Raw genomic sequence first — 23,993 nt, forward strand, 5'->3', positions numbered from 1 at the left:
CAGAAGCCAGTGAACCACTAGGAGCGTCTGCCTGGCATAACTGGGTTTTAAGGTGGACTGACATCTGCTCAATCTTGTCGGCTGTTTTGCTTGTGTGTGACTCCTTTAAAGGACTAGCCTACAACTGTCAGATATCGCGACATCATGTGGTGGAAATATCGCGACAACAAGACAAAGTTACAAATCGCTTTCTGATTGGTCCGGAGTCACTGTTGTAAGATGGCGCCCAGCGAAAAACGATTGTTTAAGGAAAAGAAAAACTAATAGCTTGCCACTTGGAGAACAAAACACAAAACAAAGAATCAACCCGCCAGGTAGAAAGGTCAGTAGCCCCGTCAGAGGCACGTTTTGAGGGTGGAAACGCGCTTGCGGTGGTTCGTAGCTCGGCCCGGTTGTGGAAGAGGGGTAGCTAATGTTAGCATGCTTAGCTTCTGAGATGACAGAAAATGTAGTGTGTTTAGCGTCATCGACAGCAACAACGGATTACATCGCTTTGTGTTTATTCACAAATCTTATCTGCACATGATCTAGTTGTTGTACTTCGTTAAACAAAAACAGCGGCTGAGTCGTGTTTGCAAACAACACGCGGCTAGTTAGCGATGCACCTGGCTAACGTAGCGTGTTGTGTAATCAGCTGTTAGATTAGGTGTTGTAGATCCATTGCACCACACACATAAATCGTGACCCATTGTGTAAAACTTGCTTGTTTTCATTATGCAGCAGTTTCCGTCACAGCTTTGAATACTGCATCGGATTTGGAAAGTGGCCGCGCTTTTGTCCCCGCTCGTACACTCAGACAGAATTAACCCTTCATGTTCCCATCTCTCTCTCTCTCTCTCTCTCTCTCTCTCTCTGTCTGTGTGTGTGTGCTGCCACTGAGCAGGGGTCTGCACATCAGTCTGTGCACATCTCAGCGTTTGGTCATCCCGTCTGCTAATATTTTAAACATGCATATTGAAATAGAATAGAATTACTTTATTGATCCCAAACTGGGAAATTGTGGCGTTACAGCAGCAGGTTATCCAAACACACAATATCAGTAAAAAAACACAATGTTAGCAAATCTAAACACAATATAATATTAAATACAAAGTAAATAAGTACTAAAAGATATCAAAAATAAGAATGTGAATATATACAACCAGGATTTAACTAAGCATTACTAGTCTTAAATAGGAAGATTAAATATGGAAGATTGAATGTAAATGTGCAAAAACAGAGTTGTAAATGGTTGTAAATTAAATATGAAAGATTAAATGTAAATGTGCAAAAACAGAGTTGTAAATAGACAGTATTGGCATAAGTTAAAGTGCATGAGTGTAGACATATTATAAGCAGAAACTATACAATATAACGGCGAGTAGACAGACACATGAAGTGAACATGGGTGCAGGGATAATTTTTTTAATTTTAACATGTGCAGAACAGATCACAGTATGGAGAGACAGATATTATCATGATGACAGTTCTCTGCTCGCATGAGGTGAGCTGTTGTCACAGAGTTATGGCCTTCGGTAAGAAATGCTATTAATGGTGGTGAATTGTTATTGTCTGAAACATGAAAGTTCCCAAATATACAACTAATTATCCCGCAATTCCTCAGATCCCTCACACTGAGGAAGATCCCATTGGCTGCAATGAATAACTCCCTGGATGGTACAGGCTCCTATGAGGAGCTTGTGAGGCAGAAAGCTAGGAGCATCCCTCAGCATCGCATGAAGGAGTTCCTTGAATCCTTGGCCAACAAGGGTCCAGATGCCCTGCAGGAGTTCAGCCAGCAGAGCGGAGATGCTACAACTACCACCACTACAATGGTCTATCAACAGGAGGCTAACTGCATCTACACAGACAGCACAGAGGTGGCAGGATCATTGTTGGAACTGGCTTGTCCGGTAGGTTGATACTCAGAATTGTTACAAAACAATCTGTAAAAGAGGTATTTCCTCAAAATGAAGCTGTCTGACAAACACTGTCTTCTTGATGCAGGTTCAGGTGCAGGTCCAGCCGCAACAGATACAGGAGTCAACATCTCAGCAGCAAAGTGTACAACAGACTACGGAGCAACAGATAGTGCAGGTTTGTACTTCTCTCTACTGTTTTTACGTTGTATTTATCATAAATCAATGTTCTCTATTTTATTAAATATATTTTAACATTTTAGATGAACTATTATTTGCAGATGACATTTAGAAAGTTAAAAGAAGGCTTTGTGCAAGCATGTACAGTTTTTCACTTTGGGAAGGGTTAAGGTTTGCAAGTCATGATCCATGAACATCAGTCTAGAGTTTCTTTCTTTAGGTACTAATGCTACCTTCAACTAAAGTATTTACTAACATCCATTTAAAGGTGCAAATCCAGGGTCAGCAGCAAGGTCAGATGCTGAGTCAGGTGCTCCAAGTGCCCTCTGGCTCCCATCAACAGCTTCAAGGATTGACCACTGCACAGCTCATTCAGCCTGGGGAACTCACAGAGGAGCAACACCAACAGGTACACACCTGAATAAAATCATGGTAAATCTCTCATTTTGTCATCAGACAGAGATTTAATTTACTTACTTATTATCTCCCCATGTATTAAAGCTGCAAGCCCAGTTGGTGGCAGCTGTTGCAGGAGGACAACAGATCCAAATCCAGACAGTGGGTGCCCTCTCTCCCACCCAGCAGCAGGACAACACTGAGAGGCGGGTACTGGGAACCGTTGCAACATCCCAGGGAGCAGGTGTCCTCCAGCCAGCCAAGAAGCGTAAGGTCGACATGCCCATCACCGTGTCCTATGCCCTGCCTGGTCAGCAGGTGGCAACAGTACTAGCTATCCCACAAGGACAGGGCCAGCAGCAAAGTTACGTGTCCCTGCGGCCAGACCTGCTAACTGTGGACAGCTCCCACCTGTACAGTGCTACGGGCACCATCACAAGTCCCACAGGGGAGACCTGGACAATCCCCGTCTATTCTGCTCCTGCTGGTTCTGGAGGCCGCGAGCAGGTCACACACATTGCCATCCCTCAGGAGGCCTACGGCACAGTACAGGTGTCGGGTGCAAACACTACAACAATGACCACAATGCCAACACAAGTCACTATTGAAAACGATAAGCTGAAAAACCCTGCCAGCCAGAGTCAGACAGCGCAGGCTGTCTCCAGCATTACAAGCTCTGGAGGAATGGGAGGCCAGGAGGAAGTGGTGCACACGCTGGCTGCAAACACACTTTTCCCTGCCCAGCTGATGAACGGAAACATCCACATCCCAGTGGCAGTACAGGGCTACTCCAACGCTACACAGTCTCTTATCTGGGATCCACAGCAGCAGGTGCTGCACACACAGGGGCTATCAGCGCAGGACACACAACAGCTGCAGGTATTATCACAGATGGCGTCTTTTCTGGTTGCAGGATAAACATGAAGAGTAAAGATTTCATGTTGCATGAGGTAACTGTATTTGTGTCTGTGCAGGGTCAGACAGTGGTAGCAGAGGTAGATGGTCAAGGCCAGCAGCAAGTGCAGGTGCAGGTGCAGGAGCTGCTGTTGCCTGCCACTCTGAAGCCGGAGGAGGGGCTAGATGTGTGGCGGCTTTGGGCTCAGCGGAAAAATGCAGAGATGGACAAATTAGACAAGAATAAATTAGCACCCATTGGCCGTAAGTGCATTGATACAATGTTAATTATAGTACTTGGTAATATTTTATTGTTGATGTGCTTTGGGAGTGTAGAGATAATGACAATACACAATATGTCTATATATCAAGTCATATTATGAATGAGTCTGTGTTTTGTGTGTGTCCCAGGGCGCCAGGCATTACGCTTCCAGGAGGACTTGGTGTCATGTGCTGTAGCTGAGCTCTGCATTGGGCTCTCTTTGATGACAACAGAATCTAGAGGGCTGGAAGGGGAGTCATATGAGGCTGATGTTCTTTACTATGTATTTCTGTGCATACAAAAAGTAAGTTCACACACACTCAGTGTTCATCATCCATTCCACCTCTGTTGGTGCCTGATTTTGATGTAGGAACACTGTTTGACGTCATCTTTCTTTCTGCATTTCACCCCTGCAGTATCTGTTTGATAACGGTCGTGTGGATGATGTGTTCTCGGATCAGTACTATACTCGCTTTGCTCACAGTCTGCACCAGATCTTGGATCCTTGGAGACCTTCTATTCATCCACTTGGTGAGGACTATGGTTGTTTTATCAAACCTAGAATGGACCTGCATTGTGTGTTTCTCTGTTATCAAAGAAGGTGGTTAGGAGTTAACATTCTACCCCCATCTAAAGCCAATCTAATAATATTCACATTTAGCTCAATTATTCAGCTGCAGTGTGCCAATGTAGCCCAACGCAGGCTCATATTAAATTATTTTAAATAGAAAATTCCACATTAAAAGCCGGTTGCCTGCACAGATTTTCTGTGGTTTCCTATGATAGCTCGAAGCTTTCTTTTGTTTCCCTTTTTTATATTTATTTTGGGGCTTTTTCGCTTCATTTTTTGGGGTACAACCTAAGCACTAGGGCATCTTGAAACTTTTTGTTAAATAACAGTGGCAAGTATTTTTACAGCTTTGTTATTTATGTGAAAACCTTCAAATTAGTGCTGTCAATTGATTAAATCCATTAAAAAACGCAATCAAATTTTATTACTGGCTTTGCAATTATTTCATTGCAATTAATCCTATATATTGATAACAGGAGAATGATTGCATCAGTCACAAAAGCTGTGGATGTATCTTAAATGTTTCAGATAAATAGCTTTAAATTAAGCCAATAAAGCCTATAAAATATGGTAGAAGAAAAGGAAACTTGTAACTTCTTCAGATTTGAGAGGGACTGCAGGTTCAAGTCTTAAGCTTTAGTTTGGTTGATGGATGATTTTGAACCTTCATGGTTTTTTTGCCTTCAGTTTTGCTTTTGTTTTCTTGATATTTATAACAAATGTGTCACTCATCATAGATTATATACTGCCTGCTGTTTATAGTCTGCTCTTTACCTCTCCATCCAGGTTACGTTATCCCCAGCCATGTGACAGAGGAGATGCTGTGGGAATGTAAACAGCTGGGAGCCCACTCTCCCTCCACACTGCTCACAACTCTAATGTTTTTTAACACAAAGTGAGTTTCACTTATTTACTTTAGGCATTGTTAAACTTCAGCAATTACACACTAATAATTTCCCTCTACAGTACCACTTAATCAGGATACCACTAAATCCTCTACCTCTTTGTAAACCCATATCTTCATTTTGATTGCAGGCACCTTCATTTGATCACAAATGGACCAAATCAGTTTATGCACATCTCCTTCTTTGAACAGGTATTTTCAGCTGAAGACAGTGGACCAGCATCTAAAAGTGGCCTTCTCTAAGGTTCTGAGACACACCAGGAAAAGTCCCAACAACCCCAAAGACAAAAGCACCAGCATACGGTACCTGAAGTCAACAGAGAGGTTCATAGGACAAAAAGGTTTGAGTGCACATGAATGTAACTTGTGTTCTGATGTATGAAAGGTAAGGCTTGTTGAAGGTAAAGTGGGAATTTGAACACTTTATTTGTCTTTGTCTTTTTTCAGTAACAGATGACATGTACTCAGAGCAGCTGGAGGACCCAGAGAACCCGCTACGATGTCCAATCAAACTCTATGATTTCTACCTCTTCAAATGGTAAATATATAACCCTAGAATAAGGACAACAAGGAAATCAGTGATCGTAAAGTGTTCATATAGGAACTTCTTAGATACCTAAGTAAGCTGGTATTCCTCAATACATAATTAAATAATCAGAAATAATGACATAATTGTCAGATACAGTATCAGCTTAATCACGTAGCCTTTTTCCTTTGACGGTCGGGGTTATACATTGGTTAAACTAGTCAGAACATTGTTGCTAGGCAATAGACAAAAAACATGAATTCTGTATGATAACAGTGAATTCCTTATATTTTCTACCTGTGCATGTAGATAAAAGAGTGTCTGTTATGTCATTGTCCTTCACGATTTGTGAAACGTACAGCACAGGATATACTGTATCAACTCTTTTGATCGTCCATTCATCATCTAGTTATTTTTTATTTCATAATGCAGATATCTACGGAGGAGGATTAGGGCCAGCCATGAGAAATAAATAATGATAGGAGGAAGATTTTTTTTCCCATGATGCACTTGAAAAAAAGTCGAAATGTCGAGAATAGAGTTCAAATAGAATTTTTTGTCATTTCGATTTTATTCTTGAAATTGCGTTTCAATTTCATAGTGCATAATGAATATCTTTTTAACATACAGCAGTGATCCCTGCAGACAGAGCTTTGTATGTCCATTGTATTCTGTGCCTGATTGTTTATGGATGTGAGGTGTGAGATAATGGGGATTAGATGTACAGATACTATCATGTAGTATAAAAGTCAGGCATACATGACATGACTGAATGAATGGATTTTGTGTTTTTTCTAAACTAATTAGGCTGGTCTCATCTCTTAAAAATGTCTTTTAAATGTTTGAATGAACCTAAAATAATTAATGGTTGATGTCAAGAGGACAAAAGTTCAATGGCCAAAACTAGAAGAAGAGTGGAAGATTGTAAAACACACTTTTATCACAGAGTATAAACCTTGTATTCCTCTTCCTTGGTCATAGAAATACATTTTTAATTTAAATAATTTCATAGGCAGACATAGGTCAAAGCTGTAACTTTGACATGTGTTAAATAAATACCTCCTGAAAGGTGCTCACACTTTGCTCTCTGCTCCTCTGTCAGTCCGCAGAGCGCCAAAGGTCGCAACGACACCTTCTACCTGACTCCTGAGCCCGTGGTGGCTCCGAACAGCCCCATCTGGTACTCCACTCAACCCATCCCAAAAGAACAGCTGGAGCAGATGCTCGCACGCATCCTCGTCGTCCGTGAAATCCAGGAAGTAATTAACATGTCGGAGAGCGTGCACTAGTCAGAAAGGAGAACAATGAAAGGACTAGACTTTTCCTCTCTCTCTCTTCACCCTGCCTTTGATTGCTCATTATCAGTGGTTTTCTATTGTCTCACACCCTCCTGTGGTCTTTAAGGGTGGTATGTATATGTTTATATTCATTATATGTCAGCATATCTTACACATGGACTGTACATACACATTCAACCGATACAGATATTAGTTTGTCTTAATGAGGCAATCTGTCAACCGTTACCACCGTTTTTTTTTTTCCTTTTTGTTTTGCCAAAGGATGTGGTGTCTAATCATTTTTATTGGACCTGACCTGAACTCTAATTTAAATCATTTTTAACTGTTGGTTCCCCTCACTGATTGTCTGGAACAGTAGTTCATTGTCTGTCCTTGTTTAGTTTTAATCTGTAATATATTTCATTTATATATTTTCACTGGGGTTGGCCTGCACTGTGCTGCTTTTCCTAGACAATGCTCTTCTTTCCCTCATCTGCCTTTCTCACTGTTGAGTCTCAGATCGAATACCACAGTGGTATCAAGACTGTATTATGTAGCCAGAAATAGGCTAAAAGCTCATTTCCAACACGTGTGTTTTACCTGCTTCTTTGAACGTCACTCTTGTCTGTCTTTAGCAGAAATCCAACAGCGAGCTCTTGTTTAGTTAGTGAATGCTGCTTGGGCGGTAGCACCCCCTGTTGGACTGGCCCGGCAGCATTAAACCACATCAGGACAAAGACTTTATTGCAATACAGCATCATCACAAGACATGCATTAGCACTTGCTACACAATGGAGACGAGCAGATGTAGAAAGAGGACGACCGCTGCTGGATCCTTTTTTTTTTTTTTTTCTTTGACCATCACCGACCCCAAAACTCACTCGACGAGGGATCTATTGTAACATACATGTTTATTACATGACAGAAGAAAGACTCTTAAAAAAAAAAAAAAAAAAAAGAGAGTGAGTTGGCCCTTAATGTTCTATAATGTAAAATACTCATAGCTCCTTCATGTACTGTAATGGGTTTCAGTCATCCAAGGAGAATGGCAGTGCCTGTGTTTTTGAAACATGACCTTTTTTGTACAGCCACTACACCACGCGTCTGCCTTTCTAGCATTTCTGCTGTCAGCTCTGCACATGGATCTTCACGTACTGATAGCCTGCATTGTGTCGTATAAAATGATGCGTAGTGAGTTTTTCCAGAGAAGCAGAATAAAAGTCATCTCACAACATCACGTCACTGGTAGTGGAGACAAACGAAGCCACAAAGAGTGATTTATACAAACACATTGGCTTATCTTTATACATGGATATTTGTAGTTAACAAAGGAAAAGTTTTCTATTTAAAGGGACCTGTCCAACGTGTGTGCTTAATCAGTATTTCACTTTATGTGAAGGTGGCGGCTTCATTGTTCCCACGAAACTCTGGGTAAGTGATTCACAACAGAGGAACAGGTCTGGCAGGTTCTTTACTCAATCTTTCCCTCTGGTAACAATATGAAGTGCTGTGTCTTTGGATTTGCAAGTTGTCCGGCTAGTTTTCTGCCTGCAGGGCCTGCACACACTGCATTTTTTTTCTGCAGCTTTTCTTTTACTTCCATCCCAGGAGCAGGTATGAGAGCAGGGTTTTTTTTGTTTTTTTTTAACCCATTGTCATGTTTTACAATTTTCATATTCAAGAGTTATGTGATCCAGGATTAAACACTGACGACGGCAGTAACCTCCTGAGTAGGTTCCCAGGATGGAGAATTTGCTGCATTGTATTCTGGGGCTGGTCTGACGGGGGCGTCTGCCGGTGATGGTGATGTCTCCTCCTTCCTGCTCGATCACCCCGTCCCGAGGAGCTGTGGAGTCGCTCCTGACCGGGGTGGTTAATATTTGAACTGGCTCCCTGAGTTTGTGGGCTAACAAGAAACATGAGACAAGGAATTTAAACCAAGACGATTAACACACACTATCTGAGTTGAAATTTAATATGCTATGTGTTTGTGGTCACGGGGGAGCTCGGTTCGGTTTTCCTCACCTTGCGGAGGTTCCTCCACTGAGCCAGTGTAGCAGACACTGATGAACAAATATGTACTGCTCCTGTTTACACACAAAGGAAGGAGCAAATAGTGAGGGGGCGCTTCATCTTGAATATGAAATGTTGGCACACATTGTTTATGAGTGCTGAGATGATAAATCCATGAGTAAGTAAACACTAAATTACCAATCAGTGGATTTCAGGTAAATACATCTAAATTAATTTAATAAAACCTCAGCAACTATGTCACAGAATAATCGTACAAGTTTGACCCATAACTGACCCATCCCCTATATTAGAATTAGTTTGATATTGGGCAAATCTGATACTTTGTACTATTGTGTCATAAACAGTCGTATATCTATTATCCTAAATAAGAAGCTACTTTCATCAGCTGATGTTAGCACCAGGACAAGCTATTTCTTGCAGTTTGTTTCTGTGTTAATGAGTAGCTAAGCTAACTAGCTGTAGCTTTCTTAACATACAAATATGTCTGCAATGAAAGCCAATATGCTTAACGTGTCAAACTAAATCCGGCTACATTTTATGCTGCTAATAATTGTGTCCTTTTTTTTTTTTTACGCAGGATATTTTTGAGGAATATTTCCAATTTGACACAAGGCAAATTTCCTGAATGTGTTGAAGTAAAAACCTCCTCCTGTCTCTGTTTGACAAGCTGACATACTTCTCACTCTGATACTTGGCTGGGGAAACTGTTAACGAATGCTTTCTACAAGCGATAACGTGATTAGTTGGAATCTGTCGTGGTGACAGAGCTGACGGGTATTAAAAGGAATTTATGGTTGATGATCAGGTCACACAAAGTCGTCAGTGTTAAGATTTATAGTGTGCTTCATGACCAGGTTTAAACTCCTCACAGTTTATTTAAGATCTCAAACTCCCTTCATCACTGCATGTGAGTGTCTGTATTGGACTGACCACATTCTGGACCATCCACATTCGATGTAGCCGTAGGTCTTCCACAGCAGCTCGGATATCAGGCTGGATGCCCCTCGCGCTGAGCTGCATCAGCCACAACAGTGTCACAAATGTCCCTGAACGTCCAACACCTGCACTAAAACACACACAAAGATGCAACATCTGATAGGTGAACCTCTGAAAACTGTGGGAAAAGTACTTAAGGGGCACACTTTGACACATAAACAAAATGTGCTCCCTAAAGGACGGGGACTTCAGAGTTCACACCTGCAGTGCACCACAGCTGGCCCCAAGCGTGGAATGGCTTGCAAATGCTGCCGCACATGCTCAGTGAAGACACAGAGGGAGGATGAGTCTTTTGGGACGCCCCGGTCTGGCCAGGTAGGGTAGTAGTAGTGTGTTATTATCCTGTCCGTTGGACAGTCTCTCTGAAAGAAAAATTCGCTCCTTTAGCCACAAAGGTTCTTCTTATCTGATTGATCACAAAGAAGTCAACAACAGTAGTTTAAAGTTACCAAAGGACAGCGGGATGTGTCTTAGGCTCACCTGTCTGAGGTTAATGGTGGTGATAAAATAATCTGGACCTTGTTTACGGGTCACTGTTGTCACTTGGATCAATCCATGATAAACTGTCCCTCGATCCACAGGCCAATATTTATCACACAGCACCTGCACAAAAAGAAATACGGGACTTTAATATTATGTACTTTATATTCACCTTTTCAAATAGACGAAAGCTTTTTTTCCCACACATTTTACACATGCACTCCTAAAAAATTTCCGAGAGGCTGACTCCTGAGATTCTTCCTGAGTTGCTTGCTCACACATGTCCCTCACTGCGGCAAATTTTCCCGTCGGTCGGCGAGTTGGAGATCTCAGGAGGGAAGGCATGACGTAAAAAGGAAGTGCTTTAATGGCGGACAAGTAACAGAGTCTGACGCTATTATGACAGCTCTTGCCTTAATATTAATGATACGCGTAAAAGAAAGAGCTACGTACCTATCATTGCTAGTGTTCACACATGCAGCTTGTTAAATGAGAAAATTGAAATGATCTAACCTGAGATAGTTCCTTGCTCGAGATGAACAAGACACATAATTCCTACAAATGCTAGAAGGCATTAACACTCACATGAACACATATGTTAAATTTGGTTCCTGCTCCAAGTTTTTTGTGGTGTAGTAGTCTTAATTCGGATAAGCTGTTTGCCCCACTATTTACAGGTTTTATGCTAAGCTAGGCTAACGATCTCCTGGTTGTAGCTTTATTCATAGAATACCTACATGATAGTGGTATTAATTCTCCTTTCTAACTCTAAGCTCCTCAAAAAATGATCTAAAAAAATGACTTAAGATAAGGACAGAGACGCATCAGGTTAAAGACAGACTATCACAAAATAGGCACACACACTAACACACAAACTGAGTGTTTCTTACTCACTGTGTCCTTGTGTTTCAACGATGTCACCATGACAATTATTCTGACGTTTTGCTCCCACACCATCCTCCAGAAGTCAGCCATGGTGCTGGGCAAAGGACCCTGGGTGCAGATAAAGTCTCTTTCTGATCCTCCGCCCTAAGTGCAGACACACGGGTATTAACACGCGCAGACACAGGGGCAGTAAAGCAGGTGATGAATATTAAAGATGTGTTTGAACTTACAGGAACAAAATTAGCGTTGATGTAGTCAGTGTGTGGATAGGAGTTTTTAACAGACAGCCTCACTCGACAGTGGTCATCTAAACCAAACGTGATCAGGAAAAGGAAATCAGACACATCATACGTTGACAGTGACACACATACGTGTTGTAATCTGCTCCAGTATGATGATGAGTTTTAACACTTACATGGTAATATGTAGGGGTATCTGTTCTTCTCTCTGTTGGCCTCCAGGTCCCCTGCTCTGGTTGGGAGGTCTTTGCCAACATTATTTAGGTCCTTCACAAATCCAAAGCACACATAAAAAAAAACACGTTTAGCATCACAAACAATGAGTCTAAAACAAAGTTTATTCCCAAACGTTATAGTTACCTCAAACTCCTGTTTGAAGCCTCGGTTGTCATTGGCTGCGAGAGCCTGGCACCGTATTTGACACTCTTGGAGAATTTGCGCTCTTGAGAAAGTTTGCACCCTGTGTAACATGACTGTATAACATTGAACTGTTTTCACAACATCTAAGCACAGAAACAACGAGGATGGGTCTGGTATTTCTTATTGTCAACAAATACAAAGACAAAAAATAATGATTAATTGACCCTAATGAGAATTCAGACCTTGATTACCTTCATTATTTTAGGCTTAAACCTCTACAAACTGTTTCCCAAACTTTACTTGAGCACACAATTGAGCCACAGGGTAGGCCTGGCTTACATGGTGGCTCATTAATTGTTAATTCAGACACTCTAATTATTTGACTTGACATTTTTGTAAAGTTTGAGGAACATCTTAAGTTCAATAAATATCTGTGCATGTCGGTTCTAATCTTGGTTTTTGAGACGCCTTTTTAGTAATGTTCTATTTTCAATACAGTTCAACATCACCACAAAGTAGCGAATCCAAAAGTATTAAACCAGTTTCAGTAAAAATATAACCACAAGTTATACAAATATTTGTTTTAATGCAGGACTTTGTTTCAATGCTGCTTTTGCTTTAGCTTTATGTATCAACTTGCAACTGAATGTATATGGGACCTGTTTTTAAAGAGGAACATATTCAGTACGGACATCAGGGTTCAGTGCCACAGATAGGGATATAAGGAAGTTTGAAAACATAGAAAGACTAACTTACAAATCACCAATTTTGTAGTACAGAAAAAAATACAATACTATTTGTGTAACTCAGAATATAAACAATGTGTACCTTACCTCATGTCTGTTTTGCAGTCAAACTTGTTTTTTCTTTCAATGCAAGTTTGGCTGGAGTTCAGGTATACAGTTATTCAAAGATGATTTTGGTGTTCTTCTGAAAAAAGGTGATGTTAATATCAATTAAAAAAAATCATCTGACACATTGAAAAGCTACCTGTTGTTCTTTCCCTTATTAACAAACAAAAACACAGTTTTTGAGAGGAAAGAAAGTAAACATAACCTAAGTCATATCTGTAAAATAACATAGAAACTAAGTTTCCCTCTCCCGTGTTGTTTTGATTGTAGAAAGCCCACCAAACAAGACTAGGTCAACACTTGCACAGCCTAAATGGTAGTCCTGACACGACAAGAACTAAAACCTGCTTCAACAGGTTTTTCAACAACAAACACCAACAGGAAGACAGAACACAGTCCCCGCAGCTTTAGAATCATGTGTTGTGCAGGATTACCTTTCCAAACCAGGCTCTGTTGGTCAAAGCTGGCAAAAAGCTGAAGAAAAAGAGTCCAGGGCCATACTGTTCCAAGCCATCTTACAGTTGTCTGGTTATAATTAAGCTCTCTCTCTTTTGCTCTCTCCAGGAGGACGTGTAATGGGTGGAGACAAAGTGGGTGGAGAGAGGAACACTAAAGCTCTTGTAGGGATGTCAGGATTTGATTGGCCTCACCTTTTCTTACACACTGTGTCATTCTGCACACCTCGGAAACAATACATGTACCTTTTTTCATTTTTGTTTTAAATCAATGTCATCAATTGAGCCCCTGATTTCTTTTTTTAACATACTGAATAGTTGTCTGTACTCACACAGACACTTGTGTCTTCCCCTCACATATTCACATTATTTCTTTTAACACTTGATGCTGATTCAAGGCCAGATTTAAATGGTTATCTTGTCAGGGATGAGCTAGTTTATTGTAGCTTTACTGTCAAGTTTTTTTTGTGTATTTTAATTCTTGTGGTGTTGCTTTAATCTTGTAAACCATAGAAACATCCCAACAAGTGATCTCAGACTTTAGATGGATAGATGTGCAAACAAAATACTTTGTTTGCATCATGTCTTGTATTTTCTTGTCTGAAAAATTGTTTGTTGTTGTCTTAAAAGTCCTGAATGCTTAACACATGCACTTCAAAGCACACATCCCCTGATAAATGGATATTAAAATAATAATATTCTAAATTTAAAAAAAAAGTGTATTGTAGGATGTTATAATTGAAAGTTAACATCTGAATTCTAGTTCATAAAAAAAACATCTTGAAAAACTCCCTTTAGGCCAAACTCGTTAAATTGCGCAACCATTCGTTAAAAAAAAAGAAAAAAAGAACAGTCTGCAGCCAACTTCTCAACAAATGTGTAAAGGTGTAAACAGGTAGCGGAATACAGTAGGCTATATGTTGTGAACTGCGCATGCCCGTCTGTTGGACAACCGATTTTGTTTTCGTTTTCGATAAGTTTTATGACCGTAGGCTCATCCGATTGGCTGAAGAAAGGGGAAGCAAAAGTTAGTTGCGTTATTGTCCTGCGTGAATCGGCGACAGCAAAGGTTTGTCGCTCGGCAGCGTTTGACATTTATCTGCAAGAAACCTTTCGAACTTGTCACGGTGCAGCCTGTGGAGGAATAGAACTGCGGGGGAAACGTAAAGTCGAGTATTTCTCTTTCCAGATGTACCGACGAGGGTAATCTGAGAGTTCGCACGCGCTTCCTGGTCCGCTGGACTCGAGACAGACACAAAGTCCGCGTGCCACTCACAAACAGATTGCACGACGCTGCGAACAGATAAGAAATGGATCATGCATCACCACAGGACGCTCATCAAAGCAAGGTAAGGAAAAGAGTTTCATTGGCGTGAAGGGCTGCCTGCCACCACAGCACTGACAGTTGTCTCGGAGGGGCCGTGTGCTCACAGCCTCCCCCCCTTCCCCTGCAGATTGACAACCACATGACCCACCCATGTTGTTATCTCATAACGTAATAAATGACTTACAAAGATCACAGAACATATTAAAGTAACATACCAGGAGATTTAAATGCACATTTAACACACAAACATACATAATAACAAAATATTATAATATTATATCCTGCACAGTTTGAAACTATGACCAAACAAATGTGGTTTTTTTTTTAGACTTTTTGTTCATTTTAAAATAAATATACAAATGTATTTTTTCTTAAGTCTATAAATAGATTAAAACAAATAAAAATAGATGATTTTTTTTTTTTTTTTTAAATCTGACTTACAAAACCAGACATATTTATTTATTCTTCAATATTTGTCATTTTCTGCTTCAGAGTAACTATAAAAAGACAAATGATTGATTTTTTTTTTGAAGATATATTCTATTATTTTTCTCATAAACAAGAATAGTGTGTCAGGCCGAATATTTCCATATACCTCCTGCACTGTGACACCATAATAACAGGATTAACACTTTGCATTCTTCCTTCAGAGCTCCATGCTGCGCCAGAGGGAACACAGTGATGAGCCTTTGGACATGAGGCCCGTTGATAGCTCAATTTCTCCCTCTCAGGTACGTTTTTTTTTTTTTTTTTCAATAGGCACCACCACCCAGCTTATATGTAACATAACACAGTTTGATAAAGTGGTTTTCCACCTGTGGATTCAGGAAGAAAAGAGGCTGATCAGAAGAGTACGAAGCCCATCCAGACAGAGGGCATGGCTGTCCGGTTCTTCTTACAAACCAAAGTTTGGAGGGCGATTCTACAAACCTCGGTAAGAATGACAGGTAGAAACAAGGAGCACTGAGCTGATGTTTTCCTAACTATTTGTTTTCTTCGATTCATTAATATGTCTCACTTTTGTGCAAGGTAATTTACCTGCAAAATATTGTCGATCATGTTTATAGCGACTCTGATAAAATCCTGTTTTCCCTCTTCAATCGAACAATGCTGTCTTCCAAGGGATGACCACTCATTCCACAAACATGGCTTCCACAACCACAAATACCACCACTACCCTCCTCGGGGTCATTACCACCGGAAAGAATATTTCCAGCCTAAACCTCACCACTCTGCGCTGAGGGAACACGAGAAGGAGAAGGAGCGGTATGAGCAAAGAGAGAACGCTGACGGGAGCTCACTTCCAAAACAAAACAGTGGTAAGTAAATTTTAGCAGCAGCGGCTTGTAAAAAAACAATGTTAATATACACAGTGTCAACAGAAAACGACCCCTTTGTCTCATTGGGACTTTGAATCAAGAGAACAGGTGCTTGAAGACTAAAGACAAAATGTTCAGTATAGCAGGCGATTAGAAAGAAGTGTACTGAGCCCTAACCATCATCAAGATATGATCGCCTCAGCTACTCTTTGGACTCACTGTTAATTAGGGACTAAGTAGACCTTATTTGACATGTCAAATGAAGAAAGCACAGGTGTCAATAAAGAAATGAATGAAGCTGAATTACATTGTGGACTTTAGCAGTAACACCTGTGTGTGTGTGTGTGTGCTGCATATATATGTCATAGCCTATCATGAAGAACAAGCTCAAAAATAAATATTATTAGACACGTTTTCCATACAATTGATCATGACTTTGAAAAGTAGCATAGGCAGTATTACACATGACCCCACACCCATTGCCGACAGTCTTCTACTTACCTACAGCGTCATCCACATTCACAGACTGAAATAGTTATGATGAGAAATATTAACTGAGTCAATCTAACTAGGTTATAATCAGTATTATTTCAAGAATTTGATCATAACATCTTGAAAACAATCAAAATACAACAAACTTTTTTTTTTTTTTTTTTATCAGTCAGCCTTAAAGGTGCACTGTGGCGTTTTGGTAGAGAAATATGAAAGTTTGGGAAGTGTACAGATTATGTGCTATATGTTCATAACTCTATACACAAACTGTCCTCAGAGTAAAATGTTGTCCCTGTAACACTGTTTGAAGATAAAATGCCACGCGAGAAGTTATGGTGGTGGGCTGCAACAGTGAAACCGTAACTCTCCTGGTAGCTTTTTTAGCTCCAAACAGTGTTCCAGGGACCCATTTTTTCCTTTGAGTAACGTTTGTGTAGTTCAGAAAATATAGCATAGAATTGTTTCACTTCTCCGATTTTCAAATTTCCCTACCAAATCTACATAGTGCACCTTGAAATATGTCACAAGGCAGCTAGCTCTCCCCTGTTTCCACTATCCTGCTGATTGTTGCCTCATTTCATTAAAAAAATAAACACAGAGGAGTGGTTTCTATATTCTCTATTAGGTCTCAGCGAAAAGTGATGGAGGATATTTCCCAATATGCTTAACTATAACCTTTTAATGTTTTAATATTTTTGGAATGAGTTGCTATAGTCTGGGTGAAAATACTTCTGGCCACCGAGTGTACAAATGTGTTAGTTCCAAATAGAGTTTATTTCCAACCTTACTTTATGAAACCGTGCATACATCCTGAATGTGTAAACAGGAGAACACACTTAACCTCTTTTAATACATGCAGAAAATGTACAGTTGAACACCATTTAATCCCTTCCCCTTAAGGCGGCTCTAATGTATCTCTTTTTATTAGCTATAAGTCCTTTCTTGAACCTGTTTATTGGTTTCAAATGTGTCACTGTGAAAATGCCTTCTGAACGGTGTACAGTTACACAAGCAAGTCAAAGATAAAATTCTCCCATTTTTAGTGCAAAAAGTAGAGAATAGAGTATTTAAAGTCCGATCCAATATTTCACCTCCACCTTAAAGTTGTCAAAGGGTTGAATCAACAAAGGAAACTGTACTGTCTCAACGACTGCTGAACGTTACAAACTGCTGTAAGCATTTAATATTTAAGATACAAAATGAGTACACATTAGTACACTCTTACACAGTACAGTAGCCAATTCATAGTACTGTGTCAGCTATATACATTATCTACATGCACTTCATTAGATGACCATTGGGTGGCAGTATAGGCAAGCAGAGGCACACTTGCACATTTTCCTGCACACTTTGCATTACAAATATATTTTGAGGGCATTTGCTCATCGTGGTATCTGCTGGTTGATAGGTAGTCACTCTGTGGTAGCAACAAACCAGTGTTACATAATGCTGATCACAAAGAAGCTTTTCTGGGGCTCAATACACGGATTATGTCAACGCTGTCACCAGAGAATTGATAGTATCCCAGGCATTGTGCACATTGGGTCTCATGTGAAATGTGTAATTTAGTAACAAGAAGATAAATGATGTACTTGAGAATTACCTCATTCTTTGTAGGTGGAACGAGGATGAGAGTAAACAAAAGGGAATTTGTATTTGTTACCATCACGTTACCTTGGTTTTAAACTAGCTGTCAAGTCCGTGTTTTTGTTGTTCTTTTCCTGCTTAATAAAACAGTGTGTTGTGTTGTTTTTAACGACTGAGCCGTTTGGTGCTGTATGTTTTTATCTTCTCCTTGCACTCCGGCACTGTATGTGTGCGCACACTGCAGCACTGTGGAGGTGTATGTTTGTGTATGTGTGAGTGTGGAACAGGTTTTTTGTGTGCCTGAGTGATGGTGCGATGATGGTGACTCATCGCTGATTTGTGTGTATAAGAGAGTGAGAAAAAGAGAGGGAGAGACTAGCCAGCAGTATAAAAAATCATCCATAACACAACTATTGCGTTACAAACAACAAAGTAACGCTGTAATTAAAAAAAAAAATAATCTGCACATTGTGTTGAAGATGTATTGATTTTAAGCCAAGGAAACATGTCTCTAACAGGAGGCGGAAGAAAGACAGATAGATTAGGAGGCTTTAATCATGAATGATGACAAAGATACACCTATAGATCGCTTAGGAACATATAGGTATAGCTCAAATAAAAGAGGGCTCTCTGAAATGATCACATATAATTCTTCTTTTTATTCAAAAGCACTCATGAATCATGCTGTTGTGTTGTGTTGACAGTGTGTTTTGTATGTTTTACAGCTTCCAGACCTTTCTTACCAAGGACAACCTCCAGCAGAGACAAGGACACACAGTTCAGTGTAAGTTCAGAGGCTTAAAAACTCTGCTTGTTTTTGCCATAAAATGTGGAAAATTACACAGCGGGGGTCTTACCAATTCTTTTTCAAATGACCCAATATGACATTTTTCCTTCCTTCCAAAATAGTGCAAATATTGTTTTAGACAGGGAGCTTGTGGTAATTTCCTTCTCATTAGTAAACGAAACATTTTCAATATGACGGGTGATTTTGTTGAAGGCCATTTTTCCAGCGAAAAAAGTACAACCGGAAAAAAAAACCCATTTTCATTTGTTTCTACACAGAAGATGCTGCTCTAGTTTGTTTATTAGACATCAGCTCAAAGACAGGGGGTACAGGCTGAGATTTAATGGAAACAGTCCAGGTGCTGCAGAAAAGCTGAAATCAGATGATGCACACATTTCTTGGCTGACCTGAACACAACGCGGGGCAGAGCAGCACATGATGAATCACAGCTGGTCTCGGCTGCAGTGTACTTCAAGTGAAACGCGAAAGACAGAATAAGAAACAAAGATTTCCTTACGTCAGATTGTTAATATTCTTATCAGTGTTGTTGTGCAAAGCAGCTAAAGACACACTGGACTTTATTAAGCCATGATTAAGGTTTCAATTAGACAGACTGATGCTACACAAAAATAATTAGTTCAAGCATGTTGCTAATTAATGTTTCATTATTCTGCACTTCAGTTATGTGTTGTTAGCACAACAGAAACATTGACCTATTTAACTTTTCAGTACAATGAGTCATTTCAGAAAGTACTGAGTATGAATCTGCTTTAAATCATCTAGCTTGATAAGAAATACATATACGCATTTAGGATTATGCAAATAACCAAAAAACCATCAGGGTAAGTCATTAACTCACGCAGTAATTTAGATTCTTGGTGCTATATTTAGTTGTGCTGTGTAGATGAAGTACTGCCTTCTAAGCTAGCACTACATTTCATTTTGATTCGCTAATTAAGGAAGTAAGAAACCTATTCCCCTATTTTTGAATTCTTTACTAACATGTATAACTTCAGACTTGGATTCTTAACAGAAGGTGACTCAGTATTTTTTTTTTTTTTTGCAGCTTGATTCAGCCTTCCCCAAGTCACCACAAAAAGTCAGAAGACTGCTCTCTAAGAAGCTAGCAAGATAGACTTAAAACGTCCATTTACACATCCAGAATACACAGAGGAACATTGGCTCTTCATTTGGAGTTTTGTTTTAGGCCAGGTAGAATATACCCGAAGTATCCATTTACAGTCTTTGTCTGATGCCAACCCCTGAGGAAAATATCTGGCTCCCCTGCAGCTAAATGCTTCACCATGTTACCAGGAAGTAGCTACCTGTGTGTGTCTGCACTAATCAAGGAGTGAACACTTAGCTTTTTTTTTTTTTTTTTATTAGCTTTTTGATCAAACACCTTATTCGTATCTGGACACAACAGTGATTTAGAGGAGAAGAAATACTTTATTGATCCCGCAAGGGGAAAGTCAATTTTCTGTTATTGAGACATGTTACACACACACATAGGCTGAAATACGCACATGCAAGATCCTATGGACATGCACTAATGGAGAGATGTCAGAGTGAGGGGGCTTCCCACAGCAAGCACTGCTGAGTTGGGAGGGGGTGTGTGTGTGTGTGTGTGTGTGTGTGTGTGTGTGTGGGGGGGCGCCTTACTCTAGGACACCTCAGCAGTGCTCAGGAAGTGATCTGGCACTTCTCCAGCTACCAGACCAATTTCCAAATTTTGGTCCGCACTGTGTCCCTCCGGTTCCCAACCCAGGTCCTCACAGACTGAGCTACTGCCTAAAGACGTGAGAGCGGACCTTAACACTAAAGTTACAGGTTCTAAAAGCAAAGCAATGAGCTGAAAGATGCTAAATAGTAGGGCAGAGAGGAAGGGTTGTATGTTGTTGGGTTTTTACTTTACATGGACGTGTTTAACTCACTTTTTAATTGAACTTGTATCAAATAACTTACTTCATCCCGCCTGTGGCAATTGGTTGGCCTGCTCCTACAATAGCTCTTTGAAATGATGACATTAGGAAGTGATAACACCCATATCCACCCCAATAGTTGACATGTTTTGCACATGAATACAGAAGCAGTTGGGACCGATTCTTGATATATTATTCCCTTGCTTCTGTGTAACAAGCAGACATGTGGATCTTCACTTTAGTCATTATCAGCGTTTGCACCCATGTTATTGACCAGCTGTCTGATGAACGCCGTCCAACTCTTGTCTCGTTTTCTTTTCCTTTTGCAGGTTTGCCACGGCGACAGGAACCAAAGCAGGGAGAGAGATCACAGGGGGAGCGGGAGCAGAGAGAGAGAACGGAGCCGAGACGGGGATCTCCCCTCGACGGCAAGCCAGACTATGGCACGAGACCGAGCCATCCAGCAGAAGAGAAGAGAGATAGACGAGGTAGAGGAGTGGCATTACACAGACACACTCATCTTGGGAGAAGGGTTAGTAATAAGCAGATAGGGGAAGAGGAGAGATAAGAGAGCGTAGGATTAGAGAATGAGTGACAGAGGAAAGATCTTGGAAAGTGCTGGGAGACATGAGACAGGAAAACAGATTTGCATTCTGTCGACTAAACATTCATTTTGAAATGCTGAGCCTGAGGAGAGTTGAGTGTCATTATTGTCTTCACTTTGTAGTCCCCAACAAAAAAAGGCCTTATTCATAGTTTGACATGATTGGTGGTGTAATTTTTCTGTCTTATAGCTGAGCAAAAATTGCAAACCGAGTCTGTTCGTCCTCGCTCACCTGTATCACAAGAGGCTCCAACACGTGCTTTAATGCTGTCTTCAATGTGACAGACATCACATGAGGCTCTGCTCATTGCCTGTGTGTTTGTGTGAGAGTGTACTGTATGTTTGTGTGTGTGTTTCCACCCACTAGACAGAAAAAGATGGTCTCTTACTTTTCATATCTCCATGGTTTCAGGATTAGAGAGGCACTCTGAAAAAGGCAGTCTGGCAACAGGTACATGATGCAAAAAAAAAAAAAAAATGTCCACGGAACTCTGCATACAGGCACACCGAATACTTGAGAATATTTAGCATATGAGCATGGTAATTGGAAATGCATGACAAGCCCTCTCACTCAGCTCATTTGTTGTGCCCTGCTCTTTTTGTTCTCCAGCACTCCCACTTTCTCTCCCGATTGTCTGTTTGTCCTGCTTTATCTCGCTCTTCACTCTTAATGCGTTTGGCCTTTAACGACAAACATGTGTGTTCTACAGGTGTACTATCAGGAATGCGAAATGTTTGGCCTTGTTGCAAAGATGCTGATAGCAAAGGATCAGTCCCTGGAGGGTCCCATTCAGTCGTCGCTGCAGGAGAACCTCAGGGACATTGGCAAGCGCTGTGTGGAAGCCATGGAAAAATTTATCGAAGAATATGACTCAAGGGAGCCTTCTCATTAATCACACGCACACTCATTCTCTCTTCCTATAATTGATCTGTGTGATAAACGTACTTTATTGCTAATGATTTGGTGCTGTTGCTGTGCTGCTTTTTTATGTTTCCTAGGCGACAATACAAGCTTCTACTTTCTTAGTTGCTTCCTGGACCAAGAACCCTTTTTTGTTAAGCACTGACCAACACAAGTGAGAAATGAAAAGGAAACTTTGGTTGTGATTTTTAACATCGGATACTTTTTCTAATTTTTGAGAATGTGATGACAAATACTTATATGCACTTGTTGTACTGCTTTATGTTTCTTTATGAAGATGTCAGAAATGTATGTACATCCTTCTGACATGCTTAATTTATAAGCACTTGCTGTTTAAAAATGTAACTTTTGTTAACAACACATTTAACATGTACTGAACTTCTAAATGTTGGTGGTGAATTATTCAACGTTAGAAGGAGAGGAAATGATCAGGTGAATGCAGAAAACACATCAATGGTTCAGTCGGTGAAAGGCCACATAGTTAGTTTAAGTACTTGTATTGTCACCAGGTTTTTGGATTAGGAATATGTTATCCAGTGGCACTAAGAGAATACAAGGACCTGATGTTTTTGTTGCCAATGACTAAATGTTTAGTTACTTTTCAATGTGAGCCTCCAATCTTTATAGTAGTTAGCTGCTCAATTACCAAAGTACAGCCTTGAATAACAATTATACCAGTATGTTTTTGAAAAACATACATGAAAAATACATGATGATGTCAATATTGTCAACATTTGATTTTGTTGGACTCTATCATCAAAACAATGGATTGGTTTGAAGACCTTGGGTTGCGGTGTGGTGACATGGTAACCCAAGGTTGGATTTACGTCAAAAACCCACTTTGGGCTTTGGTGCCAACAAAAGGTCTGGTCATGATTCAACATGTTTATGTCAACCTGATTTTTACATACAACCACTATACAACGTTTGTCCACTGTTGGTTGATGGTGTTCACCAAACTGTAACTTCCAACATAAATTTCACCTCTGTCCATTGTTGGTTGTTGACATTCAAGCGATGTCTGCTGATGATCATTAACCTTATTTTTATTTCTAATTAAACCTCAAAATCTGTCCAATTTAAAGGTCGGTGCCCACACAACTTTTGTTTTGACGTCAACCCAATGTTGGGTTTTTGACACTGTTGGATGTTGGTCTAGTTAATATTTGGTTTTGATGTTAAACAGATTTCATTTTTAACCAAAAATCAATGTATGTGTAATGGTTGATGTTTATGTCAACCCAATGTTTACTGTAATTATCAATATTCTGACTTTACATAGATGTTTAGTGCCATCTAAGATTGTTCATAGATCATTTCCCTAACTTTTCGAGTAATTTCTGTACTCTTTCTGAAGCTAATTGGCAGTTCAAAGTTTTAATATATTCTGTGCTTATTTTAGGACCACAAGCCAGCAAAATTAACGATATTCTCGTTCGACTCAGGTGTGTCTGTGGTCAGTCACTTTTGCCACTGTGGGTAGCTCCCCCATTTTCCTTATTCATTGACTTGTACAATGGACCACTTTCACAGCATGGCATGGCAGGACAATCACAGGTATAATTGATCATATTAAATATAACTGCTGCCCATTAAGGGTAGCCAGTGCTGACATTGTGCAGGCCCAATGGCATGGCATACTGTGACAATAAGTGGCCTGAGCAAACAATGACATTCCTTTCACCTGTGCTTTCCTGCTGTGACACGTCTGAAATAAGTCTGTAGTATATATTAAAAAAAATCTGTAATTCTTTTTTTAAATGTACTTTTCGATGACTTCCTGAACAAACGCACTGTATACTCAAAACCTGCTCAAAAGTTGTGA

At 40.2% G+C, this 23,993-nt stretch overlaps 3 protein-coding genes across 4 annotated transcripts; 2 read left to right on the forward strand and 1 right to left on the reverse strand.

Annotated features, from left to right (window-relative positions):
* The first annotated feature begins 164 nt into the window (after positions 1-164).
* LOC132989394 (transcriptional regulator QRICH1-like) lies at positions 165-8,145 on the forward strand. Its single transcript, XM_061057004.1, has 12 exons — positions 165-322; positions 1,604-1,892; positions 1,987-2,076; positions 2,347-2,487; positions 2,580-3,353; positions 3,449-3,632; positions 3,780-3,934; positions 4,047-4,161; positions 4,988-5,096; positions 5,298-5,446; positions 5,553-5,643; positions 6,734-8,145. Exons 2-12 carry the CDS (start codon positions 1,638-1,640, stop codon positions 6,918-6,920), a joined length of 2,250 nt encoding a protein of 749 aa, XP_060912987.1. The 5' UTR covers positions 165-322; positions 1,604-1,637; the 3' UTR covers positions 6,921-8,145.
* On the reverse strand, positions 8,105-14,069 carry LOC132989395 (receptor-type tyrosine-protein phosphatase V-like). 2 transcript variants are annotated; one of them, XM_061057006.1, is made up of 11 exons: positions 13,188-14,069; positions 12,736-12,829; positions 11,903-12,002; positions 11,719-11,809; positions 11,534-11,610; positions 11,313-11,447; positions 10,419-10,541; positions 10,140-10,300; positions 9,873-10,008; positions 8,934-8,995; positions 8,105-8,814 (listed from the first exon to the last, which is right to left on the reverse strand). In XM_061057006.1, exons 2-11 carry the CDS (start codon positions 12,738-12,740, stop codon positions 8,586-8,588), a joined length of 1,119 nt encoding a protein of 372 aa, XP_060912989.1. In that variant the 5' UTR covers positions 12,741-12,829; positions 13,188-14,069; the 3' UTR covers positions 8,105-8,585. The 2 variants fall into 2 exon arrangements, with proteins under 2 accessions (XP_060912989.1, XP_060912988.1); XM_061057005.1 differs by having other exon boundaries at positions 12,736-12,832.
* Positions 14,070-14,238: 169 nt separating this feature from the next.
* LOC132989397 (periphilin-1) lies at positions 14,239-23,921 on the forward strand. Its single transcript, XM_061057007.1, has 7 exons — positions 14,239-14,557; positions 15,186-15,266; positions 15,363-15,469; positions 15,658-15,854; positions 18,659-18,717; positions 20,972-21,130; positions 21,957-23,921. The coding sequence occupies exons 1-7, from the start codon at positions 14,519-14,521 to the stop codon at positions 22,137-22,139; spliced, it is 825 nt and encodes a 274-aa protein (XP_060912990.1). The 5' UTR covers positions 14,239-14,518; the 3' UTR covers positions 22,140-23,921.
* The last annotated feature ends 72 nt before the right edge of the window (positions 23,922-23,993 follow it).

This window comes from Labrus mixtus, chromosome 15 (assembly GCF_963584025.1).
Source record: "Labrus mixtus chromosome 15, fLabMix1.1, whole genome shotgun sequence".
NCBI classification, from domain to species: Eukaryota; Metazoa; Chordata; class Actinopteri; order Labriformes; family Labridae; genus Labrus; species Labrus mixtus.